The sequence below is a fragment of the Ascaphus truei genome, chromosome 3 (genome assembly GCF_040206685.1).
Source record: "Ascaphus truei isolate aAscTru1 chromosome 3, aAscTru1.hap1, whole genome shotgun sequence".
Classification (NCBI taxonomy): Eukaryota; Metazoa; Chordata; class Amphibia; order Anura; family Ascaphidae; genus Ascaphus; species Ascaphus truei.
This window is the reverse complement of record NC_134485.1, coordinates 151,119,475-151,140,047: the sequence shown is the minus strand read 5'-3', so window position 1 is coordinate 151,140,047 and position 20,573 is coordinate 151,119,475. Positions and strand designations below refer to the sequence as shown.

The following is a 20,573-nucleotide window of genomic DNA, read 5'->3' as shown; positions in this document are numbered from 1 at the left end:
CAGCAAATCTACAACAGAATGGCTGAAAAAGAAAAGAATCAAGGTGTTGCAATGGCCCAGTCAAAGTCCAGACCTCAACCCGATTGAAATGCTGTGGCTGGACCTTAAGAGAGCTGTGCATAAACAAATGCCCACAAACCTCAGTGAACTGAAGCAACGTTGTAAAGAAGAGTGGACCAAAATTCCTCCACAACAATGTGAGAGACTGATAAAGTCATACAGAAAACGATTACTTCAAGTTATTGCTGCTAAAGGTGGGTCTACAAGCTATAGAATCATAAGGTATACTTAGTTTTTCACACATGGCTTCTCCGTTCTGGCTTTATTTTTGTTAAATAATGACACGGTGTAATATGTCATGTGTTGTTGTTCATCTGAGGTTGTATTTACCTAATTTTAAGACCTGCTAAGGAACAGATGATTGTTATTATGTCCTGATATGTAAAACCATACAATTCAAAGAGGGTGTAGTTTCTTTTTCACACAACTCTGTGTGTGTGTGTGTGTGTGTGTGTGTGTGTGTGTGTGTGTGTGTGTGTGTGTGTGTGTGTGTGTGTGTGTGTGTGTGTGTGTGTGTGTGTGTGTGTGTGTGTGTGTGTCTGTGTGTCTGTGTGTGTTTTATATATATATATATATATATATATATATATATATATAAAAGTTCTTCAGTATTAGTTAATACCTTTTTTATTGGATTAACAATTTATGTCATAGGACAAGCTTTCGAGAGTTCTCCTCTCTTCTTCAGGTTAAGCAATACTGATATACACAGGAATCTATGGCTAAAACAGTGTAGAGAGAAAAAAAAACAGATAAGTACTGTAGATAAAAGAGAGCACCCCCATAATGACAGAGACAAACAACAAGAAGAAGAACACGTACTTCACACCACCAACAGGACGCAACGTCATACTTGACGGCTACATACAGAGCTTCAGATCGCAAGTTTCCTCACTAGCATCAACACAGCAGAAAAAAACTATGTACAACCTATCCCCCATGGAGAGATCTGCTATCAAGGAACTGCGAAACAACCACAACATCACCATCAAACCAGCAGATAAAGGAGGCGCAGTGGTGCTTATGAACACAAATAAATACATAGAAGAAGGCAATAGACAACTCACAGACAACACCTACTACAAGAAACTCACACATGATCCAACCCAGGAATATACAAAGCAACTTATGAATCTCATTCAAACATTCCCTAACCACCTGCAACCACAATTGAAGCAACTAATACCTAACAACCCAGGAGTTGGGATCTTCTACATGCTTCCCAAAATCCACAAACCAGGAAACCCCGGCAGACCTATTATAACTGGTATGGATACACTCACTGAAAAAATATCAGGCTTAGTGGAGAATATCCTCAAACCTTTAGTCAGAAGCACCAACAGCTTCATACAAGAAACCACAGATTTTCTCAATAATCTTAACAACATCAACCAACTACCATCCAACACACTGCTAGTTACCATGGATGTAGAATCCCTTTACAGCAACATCCCCCACAAGGATGGTATTGAGGCATGCCTGCAATTCCTTACAACATCTCCCCTGGATCAGAAATACAGCGCTGATGTAATTACCAAACTGATAGAATTCATCCTCACACACAACTACTTCAGCTTCAACAAGAAAATGTACCTACAATTAATGGGGACTGCAATGGGTACCAAGATGGCACCGCAATATGCCAATCTTTTCATGGCAAATCTTGAACAAAGATTCCTAACTACATGCCCCCACAAACCCTACAAATACTACAGATACATTGATGACCTATTTATAATATGGACAGAGGGTTAAGGAAACCTAAAACAATTCCACGAGTCCCTGAACTCCATCCATCCATCAATTAAACTCAAAATGGATTATTCGGCAAACCTAGTAAATTTTCTAGATACAACAGTAACACTGAAAGATGGCAAACTACACACATATGTATTCAAGAAACCAACAGACAGGTGCAGTTACCTCCACAACTCCAGCTTCCATCCCACTCATACCAAACAAGGTATCATACACAGCCAGGCTATAAGATACCACTGCATATGCTCTGACACTGAAGACAGAAACAGGCATCTCACAACCCTGACCGAATCGTTCAGACAGAAGGGATACAAACCAAAGACCATTGCCAAAACTATTACATCTGCACTAAAAGCCCCACGAGAACACCTGCTACAATACAGACAGAAAGAACCTACCACATGCATACCACTAGTGACCACATACAACCCTACCCTAGAGGGTATACGAAAAATAATCAAAGCTCTGCAACCCATGCTGGCAGAGGATGCGACATTAAAAGAAATCTTTCCCAAACCTCCCATTCTTGCATTCCGGCAACCACCAAACCTCAAACAGAAATTAGTCAGCAGAAAACTTCACAACGATTTTAAAGACACTGATAATGGCACAAAACCATGCAACAACAAACGCTGCAAACTGTGCAAACATATATGCCAAGATCCCTCAGCCAGTCACAACCATGTTAAAGGATCATACAGCTGCACATCCAGGAATATAGTGTATATGATTCAGTGCAACAAATGTGACCACGGTTGCTGCATTGGGGAAACCAGCCAAAAACTACAAGGCAGAATGAATATGCACAGACACTCCATATTCCATCACGAAGAAGGAAGATACTGCTCACCTGTGGGGCATCATTTCTCACAGCCAGATCATTCCATAAATGATTTCAAAATCAAAATCCTCAATGGAATGTTTAAAAGCACCCAAGAACGGAAAACATTTGAACTCAGAATGATAAGACTCTTTGACACCAAAACCAAAGGACTTAATGCGAACAAGTGTTTTCTCACACCCTATCAAAATTGTTTGTAATTATCCTGCTTGCCTCTATTCTTATCCACACTTTCTCTTTCCCCCCCCCCCCCCTTACATCCCTCCCCACCTTTCCTTGTCACCATCCCCTGGCTTCAAACACTTTTAACACCCTACCTTATCTACAGTACATATCTGGGTTTTTTTTTCTCTCTACACTGTTTTAGCCATAGATTTCTGTGTATATCAGTATTGCCTGACCTGAAGAAGAGAGGAGAACTCTCGCAAGCTTGTCCTATGACATAAATTGTTAGTCCAATAAAAAAAGGTATCACCTAATACTGAAGAACTTATTTATTCTGCACTATCGCAACTGGACTAACACGGCTATTTTCTGCTCTCTCTCTATATATAATTTGATAGAAGGTCACTGGCACTCCTGTAGGTAATCAGTAGTGGCCTGGTGCATGTCCCATAGAAATAATAAAAGCATACATTACAATGAAGCGGCAAAGAGGCGACAGTTTGAAGCAGTGTTATGTATTAAACATATAGCACATATCTCCAGCGCTTCCACTGCAGCTCATTTGCATGTAATTTCCCAGAATCCCTTGCTGCAGTGGAAGCGCTGTATGCTGGGCGATAATGGGGAAAGACAGGGTTGCAGACCTAAGACATGCAAATGAACATACAGTAATATTTACAGTTGCTTTATGCTTTACTGTGGAGGGTTTTTGTCACTTTTTTTACCCACCATAACCTTAATAATTGTGGTATATATATATTATATATTTTAACATATAAACGTAAAATCCTTGGATAATACTGGTTTTAGTATATTATACCCACTTTTGCCACCCCATTCGATGCATTCATAGTTAGGTAAACTTAATCACAGTTTTGTCAAGGTATAATAGAGGTGCTACTTCGTTTCTTTTTTGTTGTTTTGCTATATATATATATAATGGGGAAAGGCGGGGTTGCAGACCTGCCTAAGACATGCAGATGAGCATACAGCTGTATTTGCATATTTGCTTTCCTGTGGAGGGTTTTTGTCACTTTTTTTACTCACCATAACTTAACTCAGTATTATGGTATATATATATATGTATGTATGTATGTATGTATGTATGTATGTATGTATGTATGTATGTATATATATATATATATATATATATATATATATATATATATATATATATGTGTATATATATATATATACCATAATACTGAGTTAAGTTATGGTGAGTAAAAAAAGTGACAAAAACCCTCCACAGGAAAGCAAATATGCAAATACAGCTGTATGCTCATCTGCATGTCTTAGGCAGGTCTGCAACCCCGCCTTTCCCCATTATCACCCAGCATACAGCACTTCCACTGCAGCAAGGGATTCTGGGAAATGACATGCAAATGAGCACACAGTGTCACTTTTTGCCTCAATAACCATTTTTAACATGGTTCCCTATAGGCTTAAGCTTGCTGCATGGTCACAGCTTTGAGCACAGACAGGGTTAAGGTGCATACCCAGAAAACCACCCACAGACAGCTGTTTCGACCTTGATGGGTCTCATCAGTGTGGGGTTGATTTTAACTGGGTATGCAAGAGAGGCTATGGGATAGGCTATACCATAATACTGAGTTAAGTTATGGTGAGTAAAAAAAGTGACAAAAACCCTCCACAGGAAAGCAAATATGGAAATACAGCTGTATGCTCATCTGCATGTCTTAGGCAGGTCTGCAACCCCGCCTTTCTCCATTATCACCCAGCATACAGCACTTCCACTGCAGCAAGGGATTCTGGGAAATGACATGCAAATGAGCACACAGTGTCACTTTTTGCCTCAATAACCATTTTTAACATGGTTCCCTATAGGCTTAAGCTTGCTGCATGGTCACAGCTTTCAGCACAGACAGGGTTAAGGTGCATACCCAGAAAACCACCCACAAACAGCTGTTTCGACATTGATGGGTCTCATCAGTGTGGGGTTGATTTTAACTGGGTATGCAAGAGAGGCTATGGGATAGGCTATACCATAATACTGGGTTAAGTTATGGTGAGTAAAAAAAGTGACAAAAACCCTCCACAGGAAAGCAAATATGCAAATACAGCTGTATGCTCATCTGCATGTCTTAGGCAGGTCTGCAACCCCGCCTTTCCCCATTATCACCCAGCATACAGCACTTCCACTGCAGCAAGGGATTCTGGGAAATGACATGCAAATGAGCACACAGTGTCACTTTTTGCCTCAATAACCATTTTTAACATGGTTCCCTTAAGGCTTAAGCTTACTGCATGGTCACAGCTTTGAGCACAGCCAGGGTTAAGGTGCATACCCAGAAAACCACCCACAGACAGCTGTTTCGACCTTGATGGGTTTCATCAGTGTGGGGTTGATTTTAACTGGGTATGCAAGAGAGGCTATGGGATAGGCTATACCATAATACTGAGTTAAGTATATGTTTAGAAATAGAATATATATATAGAAAAGAGAAGAAAAAAGCACCCGATCCTTGTATAAAATCAGATAATAAGGTTTAATAATCCATGCACAAGACAAATGCACACTCACACTTTGTCAGAATATAAAAGGCATGTTATGGGACCAGCCCATGCACCAGATGAACGTGAGGTTTCACCGTCGTCCTCCGTATTGGATGCGGTGGGAGTCTTTGCAAATTGGTGTTGCTGCTGCTGTGTTTGCTGGAAAGGATTTTAAACCTTCAAAACCGGAACACCTCTGTTGCCTGCGGCCGCCGTTTGCTTCTTACAGCTCCGGGACCAAGGGAATCCTTCACACACGTCCTCTCTCCTTGCTCTGGCGTCTGAACTGGTCACCTTCCGTAGTTCCTATGCCACGTGACCCTACGCGTTTCTTCCGGCTCAGCGGATTTCATCAGGGGATGACCCGTTTCTTTTTTGTTGTTTTTGCTATATATATATATATATATATATATATATATATATATATATATATATATATATATATATTCATGTGAAAAAGAAAGTACACCCTCTTTGAATTCCATGGTTTTACATATCAGGACATAACAATCATCTGTTCCTTAGCAGGTCTAAAAATTAGGTAAATACAACCTTAGATGAACAACAACACATGATATATTTGTGACGGTTCAAGGGATTCCTGCTTCCCAATGTGTCCCCGTCACTCCTGCTCCCTCTGCCTCTGACCTTCCTTCCTCGCCTGCTCGTCCATCTCTCCCTTCTTCCTCCCGCACCCGTTCCTCTGCGGCGTTCCTCTCACGCGCACCCAGCTGTTACGCGCGTTCCCCGCAAGGTGCGCACATATCCCCAAACACCCGATCCCCTCAGCGGCACTCACTGCTCGTGGCGTCTTTCTATTCCCCCACCTGTCACATTACCTCCCTATGCCGCTTCTCCTGCTCTCTCGCCTTCCTTGGCGAGCGCCCCCGCGGCGCGCTGCTCCTCGCGTTCCCTGGCTCACACTGTGCACGCGCGCATCCAACCCTTACAGAGGGCGTGCGCACACGCGCCATATATAGGCCTTCCCAGAGCTCTGGCTCCACCCCCCATAGCGTTCAAGCCATATCCCTGTGTGACTCCCCTGTCTCCTCCCTCGTTCCTTCTGACCTATCCCTGCAACCTCTCACTCAACCCTCTGCTCCTCCTTCCTCTCCCATTGGTGCTCCCTCCTTTATAATCCCTGTCTGTCCTCTAGCTCATTGCTCTGCATAGCTTCTTGTGACCCCTGTGTGTGCAGTCTCTATGCTTGGCTCTCCTGTCTCTTTCAGCGCTGGTTCCTGTCCCTGCTTACCTTTGGATCTCCCTGGCTTGAACTCTGCTTTGTATTGGATTACCCTGCCTTCTCCTATCCTTGAACACTGGCTTACGGACATCGCCACACTGCTCTCTGTTACCTGTGATAGAGTCTGAGATGTAACTCTTGGGTATTTTGCAATTTCTCTGAGCATTGCACAGTCTGACCTTGGGGTGAATTTGCTGGGATGTCCACTCCTGGGAAGATTGGCAACTGTCTTGAATGTTTTCCACTTTTGAATAATCTTTCTCACTGTAGAATGATGGACTTTAAATTGTTTGGAAATTGCCTTATAACCCTTCCCAGCTTGATGGGCAGCAACAATTGCTTCTCTAAGATCATTTCTGATGTCTTTCCTCCTTGGCATTGTGTTAACACACACCTGAATGCTCCAGACCAGCAAACTGCTAAAACTTTGGCTTTTATAGAGGTGGTCACACTTGCTGCTGATCAATTAATCAAGGGCATTTGATTAGCAGCACCTGTCTGCTACTTGGCATCTTAATTCCCATGGAAGCAGAAAGGGTGTACTTAGTTTTTCACACATAGCTTCTCCATTTTGGCTTTATTTGTGTTAAATAAAACATGACACAGTGTAATATGTCATGTGCTGTTGTTCATCTGAGGTTGTATTTACCTAATTTTAAGACCTGCTAAGGAACAGATTATTGTTATTATGTCCTGATATGTAAAACCATGGAATTCAAAGAGGGTGTACTTTCTTTTTCACATGACTGTATATATACGTACAGTGTTCGACAAATCCGGTCGCCCGGGCGACTGGATTTGACCCCGTGGCGACCTCTCATGACCGCCCAAGCAGTGCACGCAAATTTCCGTGCTTCTACGGGCATATTTTCCGCCTTCTCCAACTGTAATGGCCTTGCGGCGTCAGACGCCACGTTGCCATGACAACATGATGCTCGTGACGTCATGACATCACGCAGCGTCAAGGAGCTGAGGAGCCAGCCTCTGCTGAGGCACCGATTGGAGCCTGCGCCCGCCCGCCCCTCACGCTCGCTTCACATCCTCCCGCCCGGCTGCCCGGCGTCACAACCGGCTGGGTGCCCGACCCCCCTGCTCAGCTGCCCGCCCGGCTGCCCAACCCCCCCGCCCGGCTGCCCGACCCCCAGTCGGTTTCACAGCTGGCCGCATGTGGAGGACATGAACTGCTGCACAGGTGGGCCCCCTCACTTTCAATGAATGTGTGTCTGTTAGTGTGTGTGTGTGTGTGTGTGTGTGTGTGTGTGTGTGTGTGTGTGTGTGTGTGTGTGTGTGTGTGTGTGTGTCTGTGAGTGTGTCTGTGAGTGTGTGTGTGTGTCTGTGTCTGTGTACACACATATATATATATTGAAAATGTGCCCTTGTATTCTCCAACGTCTTAGCGTGAAAATACACCGTCTGCCGACTCAGGACGACTTCCAACCTCCGGAGGATTTACCCCACTCTTATAGCGCTGATGATCTGGGAAAACAAAATGGCGGACGAGCTCGGGAGAAGACAGTAATTGAGTCAGACAACCAGTGAAGCTTTGTCAAAAACTGTTCTCTCATTTATTGAAGGGTATACAGCCAGTTTATATAGCAAACTTGAGCATAGAAAAAACACACATATGAGAACATACTTCCCCTTTTACTTCACAGTCTGTCTATCTCAGCAAAATGACAGTTAGACAGTTTATGGTCTGGGAAAGGGGCTCAATACCGAGTTAGGAGGCCGTTAAGGAAATGGCAGTATGTTGTGAAATGCATTGTTGTGTAACTTATGCCCAATATGGCTGAAGACAAGTTCCTGTTTTCTACAGGGCAAAATAAGTCTGAACAAATACAGTTCAGCTAGCGATAAATAGGTGACAGGTCAGGTCACATTCTCAGACCTGCCTGCACAGCACAATTACGTATGGCATATGGCATGAGATTAGTTCCTGAGACTTAAACGTTAGTACAGAATAGTTATAGAAAAATGGTTATCCAGCAATCAAAATGGAGTCCCCCCTTATATGCACATTTACAATCCCCCCTTTTGTCATCACAAAATGACAATTAACCTCTAGGATATGGGGGTCTCGTATTGGATTTGAATGTTATCATAATCCATCAAAGGTATCTGGACTCTAGTGGTAGTAGGTCCAGAGTTACGTATCATATTTGGGAAACTGTGAATGGGGGCATTAACGTCCAGTGATGCATATGTGTGATCAATTGACTTACCAAAAGGCATAATCATTTTACATAAAGATAAACACATAAATTTGTAACATGAAATAATAACAACTAATACTACAAATATGCAAACGATAAATATCAGTCCCATAACAATTCTCTTTCCCTTATTTTGTCGTGGGTCCATAACCTAACAACTACTATATTGTTTTTGATATTGTTGATATATTTTGTCGTACTGAAATAGTGGTGCAGGTTTTGGGGGTCCGAAGAAAATAAAAATATATATATACACTGGCGACACACTTTATTCGAGCTCGGCTAGTCCCACGAATTCGGGTATACCCGGGTGTATTGAGGTTTGTGACTGTTTTCTGCCCGAGTGCATTGAGGTATTTTCCAGCAAGGGATTGAAGCATTTTATTCCCGCTGGCTGCAATACTGCACAGTATATATATATATACTGCATTACAATTCATGAATTTATGCCATCTGGTAGACACGCGAAGCATTGCAGCCTATTAAATCCTAATCATTATCATTTAACAGATCAGCCGCCCGTCAGCCAGGCATGAACCCAGGCTGGGAAGGCAAACGCAACGGGGCTTGTCAGAGGTGAGGAGCGGCGCATTCCAGGTATCTGCCAGGTACATACTGGGTATTTGCTCGAATAAAGTGTGTCGGTGCAGTATATATATATATATATATGGCCACAGGAGTTCTTGTTTGTAGAGAGATATATATCGGTGTGGCTGGTATGATATCTTTTCTGTTTACCAGGTTGACTATTACTACAAAAACTATTACCAATTACTAAATTACTATTCATACTGCTCTTCTGTAACTATTAGCACATTATGGCGGCTAAAACTTGTGAAAATTGGTGGGGGCTAATTTCTACCGGGAGCGATTGCACAAATATCCATCTTGCACGCATCTTTCATACTGCATTTATTCAGAATGGCAAAACAGAAAAATGGCTGCTATGGTAAAAAATGGCTGACTTATGATCCTTTCCTTGTGGCTGACACACGCCTCTGGGTGACCTCCCACTTTCCTCATAGCCTCATATCCAATCTTCTTAGTCCCCTCTTATTCTTTAGAGACAGTCTATTTAAAGAACAGTTAACCATTGCATAGTCCTGCTGGACCAGGAGATTGTCCAATTGTGCCTTGTCATTCTTTTTCGGCCATTATATCGGCACAGTTGATTTCTTCTCGGGGACTGCTGACATCACCGAAAAGAGGCATAGCGTCGGTGGGGGTGCAACGCACTTCTGGATCAAAGTTTACTGCATATGACACATACATAGAGAGTGATGAGTAGGACAGACACACACACAAAAGCATCCAATAGCTTCGCTTCCAGAGAACTAATCCAACCACCAAGTCCCAACAAATCCCATCCGTCATCTCTACCTTTAAACACTGGACTATTTTCCCCAAATAACATAAACTATTCTAGTTGCAGGGTAATGTTCTATCTGTCCTCCTATCACAGAGTCAATAACTTCCCTAGGGCAAACTCTTATTTCTACACCCTTCGTAACCAATTTCCTATAGATGGTTCTACAAATGTCTTATTTCATATTGATTTTTTCTCAAGGGGTTAAATATAACACTCATTTTTCCTGGGGTGCAACCTATTGAATATAGATAGTATATTGGATTATATTATACATAAAATATGGGCTTTGTTTACTAGGATTCCATTGTGTGACAAAAGGTGTGCATATATGCTATACACAAATCAATAAAAACAAAATAACAATTACTAAACAAAATATACCTGTTCCTACCCTATCGTCTTTGTGTGCACACTTATTTACACAAACCTAATAGACTATACATTTATAATTAAAATAACAAAACCTGTAAAGAAAAAAGATTATTAAAAAGTTCAAAGTTCATATGTTGAGGCCTGGAATTTTGGCTGTGTCTCTAGGCTTTTCCACTTTGGATACGGTGCAGATTGAAGCAACTGTGGGTGGTGCTGGGATAAGTTTCATATGCGTAACGTGGATCCAAAAAGAGACCTCTGCCACTTTATTTGCTGTAGTGGTGATGAGTAGTACTTTTAATAGTAGTAGTAGCGCCTTTTCATCTGGGATGAAGAACGTTCTTGCGTAGGAAATGCTTGACCATTAACCCATCTCTCGTAGGTGCACTTTCAACTTTGACATGTGCCTAGAGAGACTCAAAAATATATCAGTTGCATACAATACTTACTAATTGTTTTACTACACAGTCACTGTGGTCTTGACTTTGCTACAATATAAATTCATTCAAATTGGTGCCTCAGCTATTGCCAAACCAAAAGAAAAAAAAAATGACTAAAATAATTCTGTATAGAACTCCAAACTAATTACTTGTAATATAATTTCTTTGAAAAGTGCCGAGCACACTGCCAACCTTAAAAGGCACTCAGCATTATTCTTAAAAATAAATAAATGATAATTTCAGATTTCGTTCATCCCGGGCACTAACCCATCTAACTTCTGGGCCTAGACAGCTATATGATAAACAGCAATAATACCCCTCCTTTGTTCACATAATTTTATATATGAACAATATTACAGAAAGGATAACAGCATTCAAAACATAACTAACTATTGTTGTTTGATATGTAGCTAAACTAACTTGAATCCTTTGGGTATAAAATTTGCATTAAAAACACTGAAAACACTACTGAATATAAATATAAGCAACAGGCTGCAGCGCATTCCGTATCAGTTTTAATAATGCTAAAATCAACCTCTGCTTCAGCACAATCCTGTGTGTCAGCTAACAATGATTCATATTCGCGTTTTTTTAGCAGTGCGAATCAAATCGTTCCTAGTAGTATATTTAGGTAAGAAAACAGATGATTGCGGTGTAACTAGGACAGGTTTGGCATTACTATGTGCGGGAGTTAATGTTACAGCACATGAATCAGTCAATACCTCTTTAAATTCCTCAGCTAGTTCCCTTACAGAAGCACAAAAATCCTTAACTCTATGATTGCTGGCTCCTGCAGATGACTCAGACGTCACAGAACTTGCTGAAGCAGTGGTTTCTTTAAGTTTCCTTAAAGGCAATTGGTTACGGGGTGATGGTATATCGGAATGAGACGAATCTGAAGTATCGTCTTCCCATTCACTCTCCCTGGAGACAGGGGGTGAAACGAGAGATGAAACTTTTGTGGAGCTTACGGCATTGGGAAGCTTTCTGTTTGGGCTTTCTTTACAGGACGACTTATGATGCTCAGATTCAGATAGGTGTGCCACCTCTGATTCTGCATCGTCTCTCAACTCCACATAGGTGGGTAGAGAGGGCTGTGGGCAAATGCCATTACTCTCCTCCCTGCGTACGGATGCAGGAGGTTTGGGGTGATGACTTGCAGCATAGTGTGATAACGCTGCCAACATGTTAGGATCAAAACTTGGAAAATAGTGGCACAGGTGTGATAGGACTATACGGGGGTATTTGTAACATCACAGAAGGCGGCGGTGGTGGGGGCAAAACATCTGGAGGTAAGAACTCCTGTGGGGGTGCATTAGGGGCTTGGGAATACATTGTAGTGAGATTATCAGGCGGGGGTGGCGAAATTGGCTCCTCAAATTTTGGGGTTTTATTTTGTTTAGCCTCATCAATGTGAGGTACAACTTTTACCCAAATGCGGCCACATAATGCCATATAATGCATGTCCCACTCGGGATCAGGCTGAAACCATAGCCATTCAGGATCTCCACCCAAACATAATCCTTTTATCATTGTCATATGAAATGCGGCAAAACTACCTTCCCATCATTTAGACAATACAATACACACTTGATTAAAATAACCAAAATCAAGCAAGCACTGCACTGTAAAAATATATGAGCAACACAGCGTGATATCATGCACTTATATACTTAGCACTTATATACTTAGCACTTATATACTTAGCACTTATATACTCAGCACTTATATATCCTACGCACTGATATACTTATCACGTATATGTCTTACGCACAGATATACTCAGCACTTATATACTTATGCACTTATATATACTTAGCACTTTATATGTCTTATATATCTTATGTTATATATATAACGACATGCCCATGCACAATAATACAGAAAAAAGAAAAAAAAAATCCCTTAAAAATCCCTTACAATCCTCCTCCCCCCTTAAAAAAAAATACACTTTTCCCACAGACACTGTAAGAGTTTTTCAAGCAGATACCCAACTATATTGCTTGTTCCTATCTCTCAACAGGGACTATAACCCTGTGTATATACTTCCGTCAAGGATTCATATAATCCTGACTTCACTTTGAGTCTTTTACTCAAGTGTTTCTATGGTTTTTCCTTAACCTTGGATCATCCGGTGCAGCGGTAACTCTAAAAAACTTCTAAACTTTAAAACCTTATGGGCTCTTTGGGCAAGGAGACACAGACGGATAATATACAGATAAAATATATATCTTGTATGCTTACCCCGAATGTGGCTTCTTTCCCAACTTCCGACACCATGAAAATGTGCCCTTGTATTCTCCAACGTCTTAGCGTGAAAATACACCGTCTGCCGATATATATATATACACACACATACACACACACACATACACACAACACACATACACACACACACACACACACATACACACGAATGTTCAGGGCACTCAATAAGGGAAAGTATAAGGAAAGCAACTTATCTGGTCAATTGTGGTGCAAGCAGTGCAACCAGGATCACCATCCAGCAGCAAAAATAGACAAAATACTGATGTACAAGATCCGCAGCACTCACCAATTCAAATGCAAAAACAATTTAATGTAGAAAAATAAGCATCAGGGGTAACAGCAGGGAAAAAGAAGCGACGTTTTCGAACCTCCCGGTCCTTTCTTAAACTCCCTTAAACTACACTCAGCAAGTAATACACTGCTAATACATATAGTGATGTCACTAACAGCAGTGTCACACGGTTTATCAACAAGGGGTCAGTGGCATGATACTTACAATGCCATTATTCTCCGACTACTTGAATTCGTACTCACGAAAAATTACTTGCGCTTTAATAATAAGTACTACCAGCAGATACAGGGGACGGCTATGGGGACGAAATGCGCGCCCTCATGTGCCAACCTGTATCTGGGCTGGTGGGAGTCAGAGGTAGTATTCTCCGAACGTCTAGAACGATTTACAACCCACATCGATATGTGGGTAAGATTCATTGACGATGTGTTCCTACTGTGGCGTGGCACAGTGGACTTGTTGAAAGAGTTTATAAACATTCTCAATAAAAACACACATACAGTAACTTGAAACATAGCTTGGAGTATGATCCACACAGTATCTGCTTCCTAGACATCAGGATTACACGAGGAGCCAATGGTGAATTAGAAAGCACCATCTATAAAAAGCCTACAGCTACCAATAGCCTACTTCAGACAGCTAGCCATCACCCCAGAGCACTGGTACATGGTATACCAGTTGGCCAGTTTTTAAGGTTGAGGCGGAATTGTAGCAACAACATAGAATTCGAAAAACAGGTAGAACTCATGACACAAAGGTTCAAAGATCGTGGATATAGCAACAAGGTGATCAAAAGAGCATAATGACGCGCTAAGTACACCCCACATCTGGATCTACTGAAAGAAAGGACACCAAACACAGAAAGTAAAATAATACGCTTTATTGGTGGTTTTAATAACCAGTGGCATTTGGCATGCAATGTCTTACAATGCCATTGGCACATACTCACAGCAGACCCAGATACCCAAGGGGTAATACACACCTACCACTCAATGGTAAGTCGTAGAGCGAGGAAGCTGCGGGATTCCCTGGTCCACAGCCATTACACCGAACCCCCAGCAAGTAACTGGTTAACGCCTAAACCAATGGGAACATTCACATGTCAGAGGTGTAAAGCCTGTAAAAACATCAAGGTAAGGAAAGAATTCAATAACAACGATGATACCAAAACGTACACTATACGTAAATTCATCAATTGCCTTAGTTCAGGGGTCATATACCTGGGGGTTTGTGGCTGCGGTAAAAAATATGTAGGAAAAACCATTAGACTTTTTAAACAAAGAATTTTGGAGCACATAGGCGCACTATATGGAACAAAAGTGACACACCTATGGCTAGACATATTAATTCCTGCCAAAATGGGAATACCAATTCAATTAAGTTTATTGGAATTGATCAGTACTCACCAGGTATCAGAAAAGGCGACTAGGATGTTCATTTGCTCAAAAATGAGGCAAGGTGGATATACACCCTCAGGACACTGTCCCCACGGTGACTGAACGAGGGTTTCGCATATTCACCATTTATCTAAACTCCCAGTGGTCCTGGAATACACTGACTACGATGCTAATCAGATACTTTAAGTCTTTGACATAGAACTAAACCCCTTCTCCACTTGCGTAGCTTGGGTCTTGGACACTATCCTAGAATCATGATCTAAGTACTTACACAATGTACATTGTACTAACAGTGGTAATCTGGTATCCACTTCTTCCACCAGATGAAGATGGATAGGTAACAATAATATTGAATATCCAGCAATTTATTAAGATTTACTATTACCAATCCACTTTGCTTTTAGACCCTATCACGTTCAGTGTATCCCCTTATCTCTAATCAATATAGTGATTACAACAAAATGTATAACATATTTTGCTTATCATTATGAGGTCTTATACCATCCTTGTAGCTAAGGTACATTATCATATTCATCAGTGGAAGTGCTTGTACCCCAGATGTATTCATCAACTGTGCAGCCAGACAGTACTATTGGCGTTAAGCACAGGGGGTACCACGTGGGGCAATGGGACAAAATTTACATAATTAATGAAGGGCTATAAATACATTCATGTATTCAGTGGGTCCCTCCCCCTATACGTGCCTTGACAAAGCGTGGTACTGTATACGCGAAACACGCGCGTTGGCATCTTGGGTGCACGCGCATGATTCCCATGCTCCCCGTGAGTAATCAGCTAGTTACTGTACATTACTTGCCGGTAAATGCAGCGTGAGCTCCATCATTGCTCCTGCATGTTTGATCTGACGATTTGAGGAGCAAGAAGGAACCTGGCAGGTAGTTTACTGTCAGCACAGTAGTAGGGTGCACCCAGTGTACCCTAGCTATATATTTACATTTAAGCCTCCGTAGTGTACTGATCTTTTATTGACTAGCTCTCACAACAGAGCTGGTGTTTGATCAGTACCTGTATTTACCTTTACAACTGTGGTCTTGATATACATCTAGCTACTTAGTTGGGGCATAATAGGTCTTAACTGTACCAGCCCCACACATATTTAAAGGTATTTACTTTGGAGGCACACGAATAGACTCCACACTGAGTCCGCTCGTTTACCTACTGAGTGTCAAGTGGTGTTGCATTCAATTAGTACTGAGAGCTATCACCTACAGGGCGTCAGTGTGTCCCCAGCTCCAATTTATTTGATTGTATCAGCCTATTCCAGTGATCCTCATCCAGGGCTCTGCAGAACCCTGGGGCTCCGTGGAGCAGTCCCAGGGGTTCCGCCTGGCCGCTCGCACTTACTGCAGCCCCTGGCTCACCTCCTCAGAGCTCGTTCTAGCCTACTGCTATAGAGCGCATGCACACCTCGCCGCCTCAAGCCTCCTGCCTGAGGTAGCATATGGGATGGGAGAGGAAGATCTTTGCTTGTGAGCTACGGGCAGGGGGGGTTGAGGGGGAGGAGAGGCTGTTTCTGCAAACTTTGCATGTGAGCTACTGGGCTATGGGGGAGGAGGAGAGGCTCTTCTACTGCAATCTTTGCTTGTGAGTGTGTGTGTCATAGGTTGTCACTGTGTGTGTGTGTGTCACCGTGTGTGTCACCGTGTGTGTGTCAGTCATCGTGTATGTGCGTGACTGTGTGTGTGTGACTGTGTATGTGACTGTGTGCGTGACTGTGAGAGAGAGAGAGAGAGAGTGTGTGTTTGAGAGTGTGTGTGTGAGAGTGTGTGTGTGTGTGTGAGTGTTTGTGTGTGTGTGAGTGTGTGAGAGAGAGAGTGTGGGAGCGAGAGAGAGAGTGTGGGAGCGAGAGAGTGTGTGGGAGCGAGAGAGAGTGTGTGGGAGCGAGAGAGAGTGTGTGGGAGCGAGAGAGAGTGTGAGGCTCGCCTGCACGGTCAGGAGCGATTCCATGGACGTGCAGGCGAGCCAGCGTGCGCGATCGGGAGGTGCGGCAGTGACGTCACTGGGCCAATAGCCCGCGAAGCGCCGACATCAACGTCACAGCGTCGACGTCATGGCGCTGCTTCGCCCTGATTGAATGTTTTCAGCCGACAGCGCGCTGAGAAACAGTTTTGGCTGTCGGCTAAAAATCGCTGCGCCTCAGCACGCCTGCGGACGCTCGCGGAAGCCCCCTCTAAAGACATCCTCATTGAGGATGACGGGGCTCAGCCCGGAGTGTCCGCACGATTCAGCGTGGCTTCCCCCTCTATGGACCCAGCCTTACACTTCACCCTGCCCTGTGTGAATATCCTTTCTACACTTGTGAGGAAGGGCTCCTTTCATTACACAGCAGCATCATACCTGCTGTCTTGGAGATAATTTGACCTATGTGTGCTGTACCAACTAGGCAGACCAGGCTTGTGTCTGAGTTGATATTTGCCATATTACTGATTCTGGCTCTAGGAAGAATCATTTACTTGACACCTCTATAGTACAGCACTACCTGACTGACCATGGTTCCACCTTGAACAGTGGTTAATCTGATCCACTTGTTTACTACTGATAGATACATATTGATGCTTATCTTCAGTAAACAATTTGATCCGGAACATTTATTTTAGTGTTCACACTCTAGGATCACATAGCTTTTAATAATCGTTTTAATACCCTTTATTTTACGTTTGGATATTAAAGTTTACATTAACTATTTCACTTATCCAGTTGGTGTATGAGTGCCCATACTAGGTTTCTTCCTCTTGTTTGTACTACTTTAAAAATATCCGAAGTCTTTTGGTTATGGGAAATAGAATAAGAAGCTGCATGTTATTTCTTACTAGCCATATTCCCCACACTCTATACAGTAAACGTACGTGTAGGACTGGACTTTTAAAAAAGTCCCCTCACAACCTTGTAGATGGTTGGAGTACCCCTATACTAGTTCTGGGTGACCTGGGCATTTACTGGGTATCCCCATTAACCTAGGGACCCCTTGACTGTTTCAGGGACACCTCACATCCCTATGCCCCATTTACCTTTCTGGGCTGTGCTGAAGCAGGGACCCCTAGTGGTGAGTCGAGCAAGTGTTTTCAAGAGGAGATATTACCGAGACAATGTGTCTACATGCATCCCTGGGTACATTTTCAGGGGAACCAGCAACTCCGGTCCCTGACTAGATAGAGACAATCTGACAACACTTTCTCCACAAAATACCCCCCTGAAACTCATACCACAGCAATCCCTCCATGCTGACATCACTGGAAAGGTAAAAACACAAAGATTCTTTATTGTCGCATAATAACAAATAATGCTTTTACAACAGTTGGGTCCAAGAGCTGACACTCCTGAACCCCAAAACATGGATCAGAGGTAACCAAACGGCTTAACCTTTATTATCAAGCCTGGCTACATCTTCACCGTCATAGTATTGTCCTCTAACCAAGGGGTGCGGCAACTGGGGGGCGCAAGAGTTTTCTTTTTGGGGAGGGGAGAGGAGGGCGGCGGTTACAGAGGCCCCGCACGCTTCAGCGCGAGGCCTCTGTAAACTCACTAGGCTTCTGTTCACGCGTCTCCATGACGAAGGGTTTCAAATGATGCCGCAGGGTCATGTGACGTCACATGACCCCACAGCATGATTAGATGCCGCATTAAAGGTAGGGGGGCGCGAGACAGGGGGAGAGGAGGCGGGGAGGGCGCAGTGTAGGACGTTTGCGCACCCCTGCTCAAACCCACACTAATAGCCAAATAGAGTACATTTCGCACTGCAGCTGTATTGGTATTTGGAGGGAGATAAAGGAGATTAGGGGTCCCACAACAGAATTGCTGTAATTATTGGGAAGCCCTAACCTCTTTCATGAAGAGTCTTTAAATTGTCATATACTCTATACTGCATTTGAAAACAGAACAGTTATTTTAACAATGATGCTTTAACCCTTTGAATGCCAAATAGGCTGCGGAATCAGTGTGCCTGTGTCCCTTCCCAACATCACAATCACGTGACGACTCCTCTGTGTGATCACATGAACACAGTATTACTGATGATGAGAACGGAAGAGGAGAAAGTCCTTCTTCCTATCTTACTCTGGCCAGGTCACGAACAGCACTCCAGAGGAGCAATCTCTTATAGAAAAACTACCTTAAACCCCATGAGAGCCACTACGTCATGGGGTCCCTGGATTGCCACACTCGAAGAGTAAAAGCAGCCACACCGCTCCGATCACGTGGCTGCTTTGTCACTGATGACAAAAGGGGAGTATCATCCCCCCCCCTTCCTTTTGCCATCAGTTCAGATAACGTCCTGCGCTCCATAGGATGCAATTTTTCCTACGAAAAGGGGAGGACGCAGCTACTATGTCACTGGGCACCGGAATGTGCCAGAACCCATTACGTACCGTAGTAGCAATGCTATAGGGTACTTTAAATTTAATGTTCAACATGATGGCTAACATGAAATATGTCACATTCATTTTTAAAGTTGTATGTTAAAAAAACCTCTTCAACCTTGTCCCTTCTCTTCACAGTTCTAACTCAAGCCAAGCGTTATTCGTTTTTTATACCAACACTGCCATGTTTGGTATTTTTCTGCCAAGCTTTTCCTCCTCTATATGAGGATATCATGTCACTGCTTATACAGATTGGACAGGTTTGTGCATCAAATGTGGCCACTCAAACAAGAGATGTTGACCCAATCACTACACGTGAGTATTGCTATTTTCATACACTTGTGGAATTTCCTTAATTTTTCATGTTAAAATTAATTTAACTAATTATGTTAAAAAGCAGTCAATAGGTTTAGAAATTAGACATAAGAAAGGAATATTCATTGCACATCTTGTTCCCACAAATATCAGAAAGGTGATGAGTAGTTCACAAAATGTGAAAAAAATGTTTGGACCCATGTGAAAGGCATGTGAGCCTTGTATGCTTTTTTCTTTTTGTACTACCAGTCATGTAGTTTGCTGGTTTGTTTGTCATATTTTTTAGATAAGGTCAGCTTTTACACCTTATAAAAAAGATGAATATCCATTAAACAGGCAACGGTCATTAGGTCATTTTGGTCTTGTGTGTAACACTTTCGCCCACTAAGCAGTTTTCCTATTTAATTTTCAAGTTTGGGCCAACAGATGAGACAAGTAAACTTACTTGGCTGCAGTGCTGCGGAAAATTAAAATTGGACCCTCCCTGCCCCCCCAATAACCCGTGGCCCTGAAAACAGAGGATTAACTCTGGAGCAAGTTGCTGCTTCTCCGCAGCGTATATCGTCGGACAAACTACAAAAACTAACTTGTAGTCTTCCTCTGTCTCTCCCTGTCTTTCTCTTTACCCAGCAGAAGCAGTCAGAACGTAGCTCCACTCCGCTTGTTCAGCCTGGTTGATGTCGTAGATGCCTTAATATCGGCATATCCATATTTGGACATCTACGATGTCATCATCCAGGCTGAACAAGCGAAGTGGAGAGAGCTATGTTCTGACTGCTTCTGGATACACAGGCTGCAGGGGGTCCTTTGACGACCCCCAGAAATTTGCCAACAACCCCTAGTTTGTGTACAAGTGGTTTAAAGCAGGGGTGTGCAAACTTTTCCCCCTGCCTGCTTGCGCCCCCCTCTTACCTTGTTTCCAGCATCAAATGATGCCTTATGGTCAT

The 20,573-nt window shown here is 42.8% G+C and overlaps 1 protein-coding gene across 4 annotated transcripts in view; it reads left to right on the top strand.

Annotated features, from left to right (window-relative positions):
- The window catches only part of INTS2 (integrator complex subunit 2), a 337,549-nt gene that overhangs the window by 314,829 nt on the left and 2,147 nt on the right, over positions 1–20,573 (top strand). For all 4 annotated transcript variants that reach the window (XM_075589643.1, XM_075589642.1, XM_075589646.1 and 1 more), the window contains one exon: positions 19,450–19,626. In XM_075589643.1, coding sequence (XP_075445758.1) covers positions 19,450–19,626 — 177 coding nt within the window. The remainder of the gene's footprint in view (positions 1–19,449; positions 19,627–20,573) is intronic.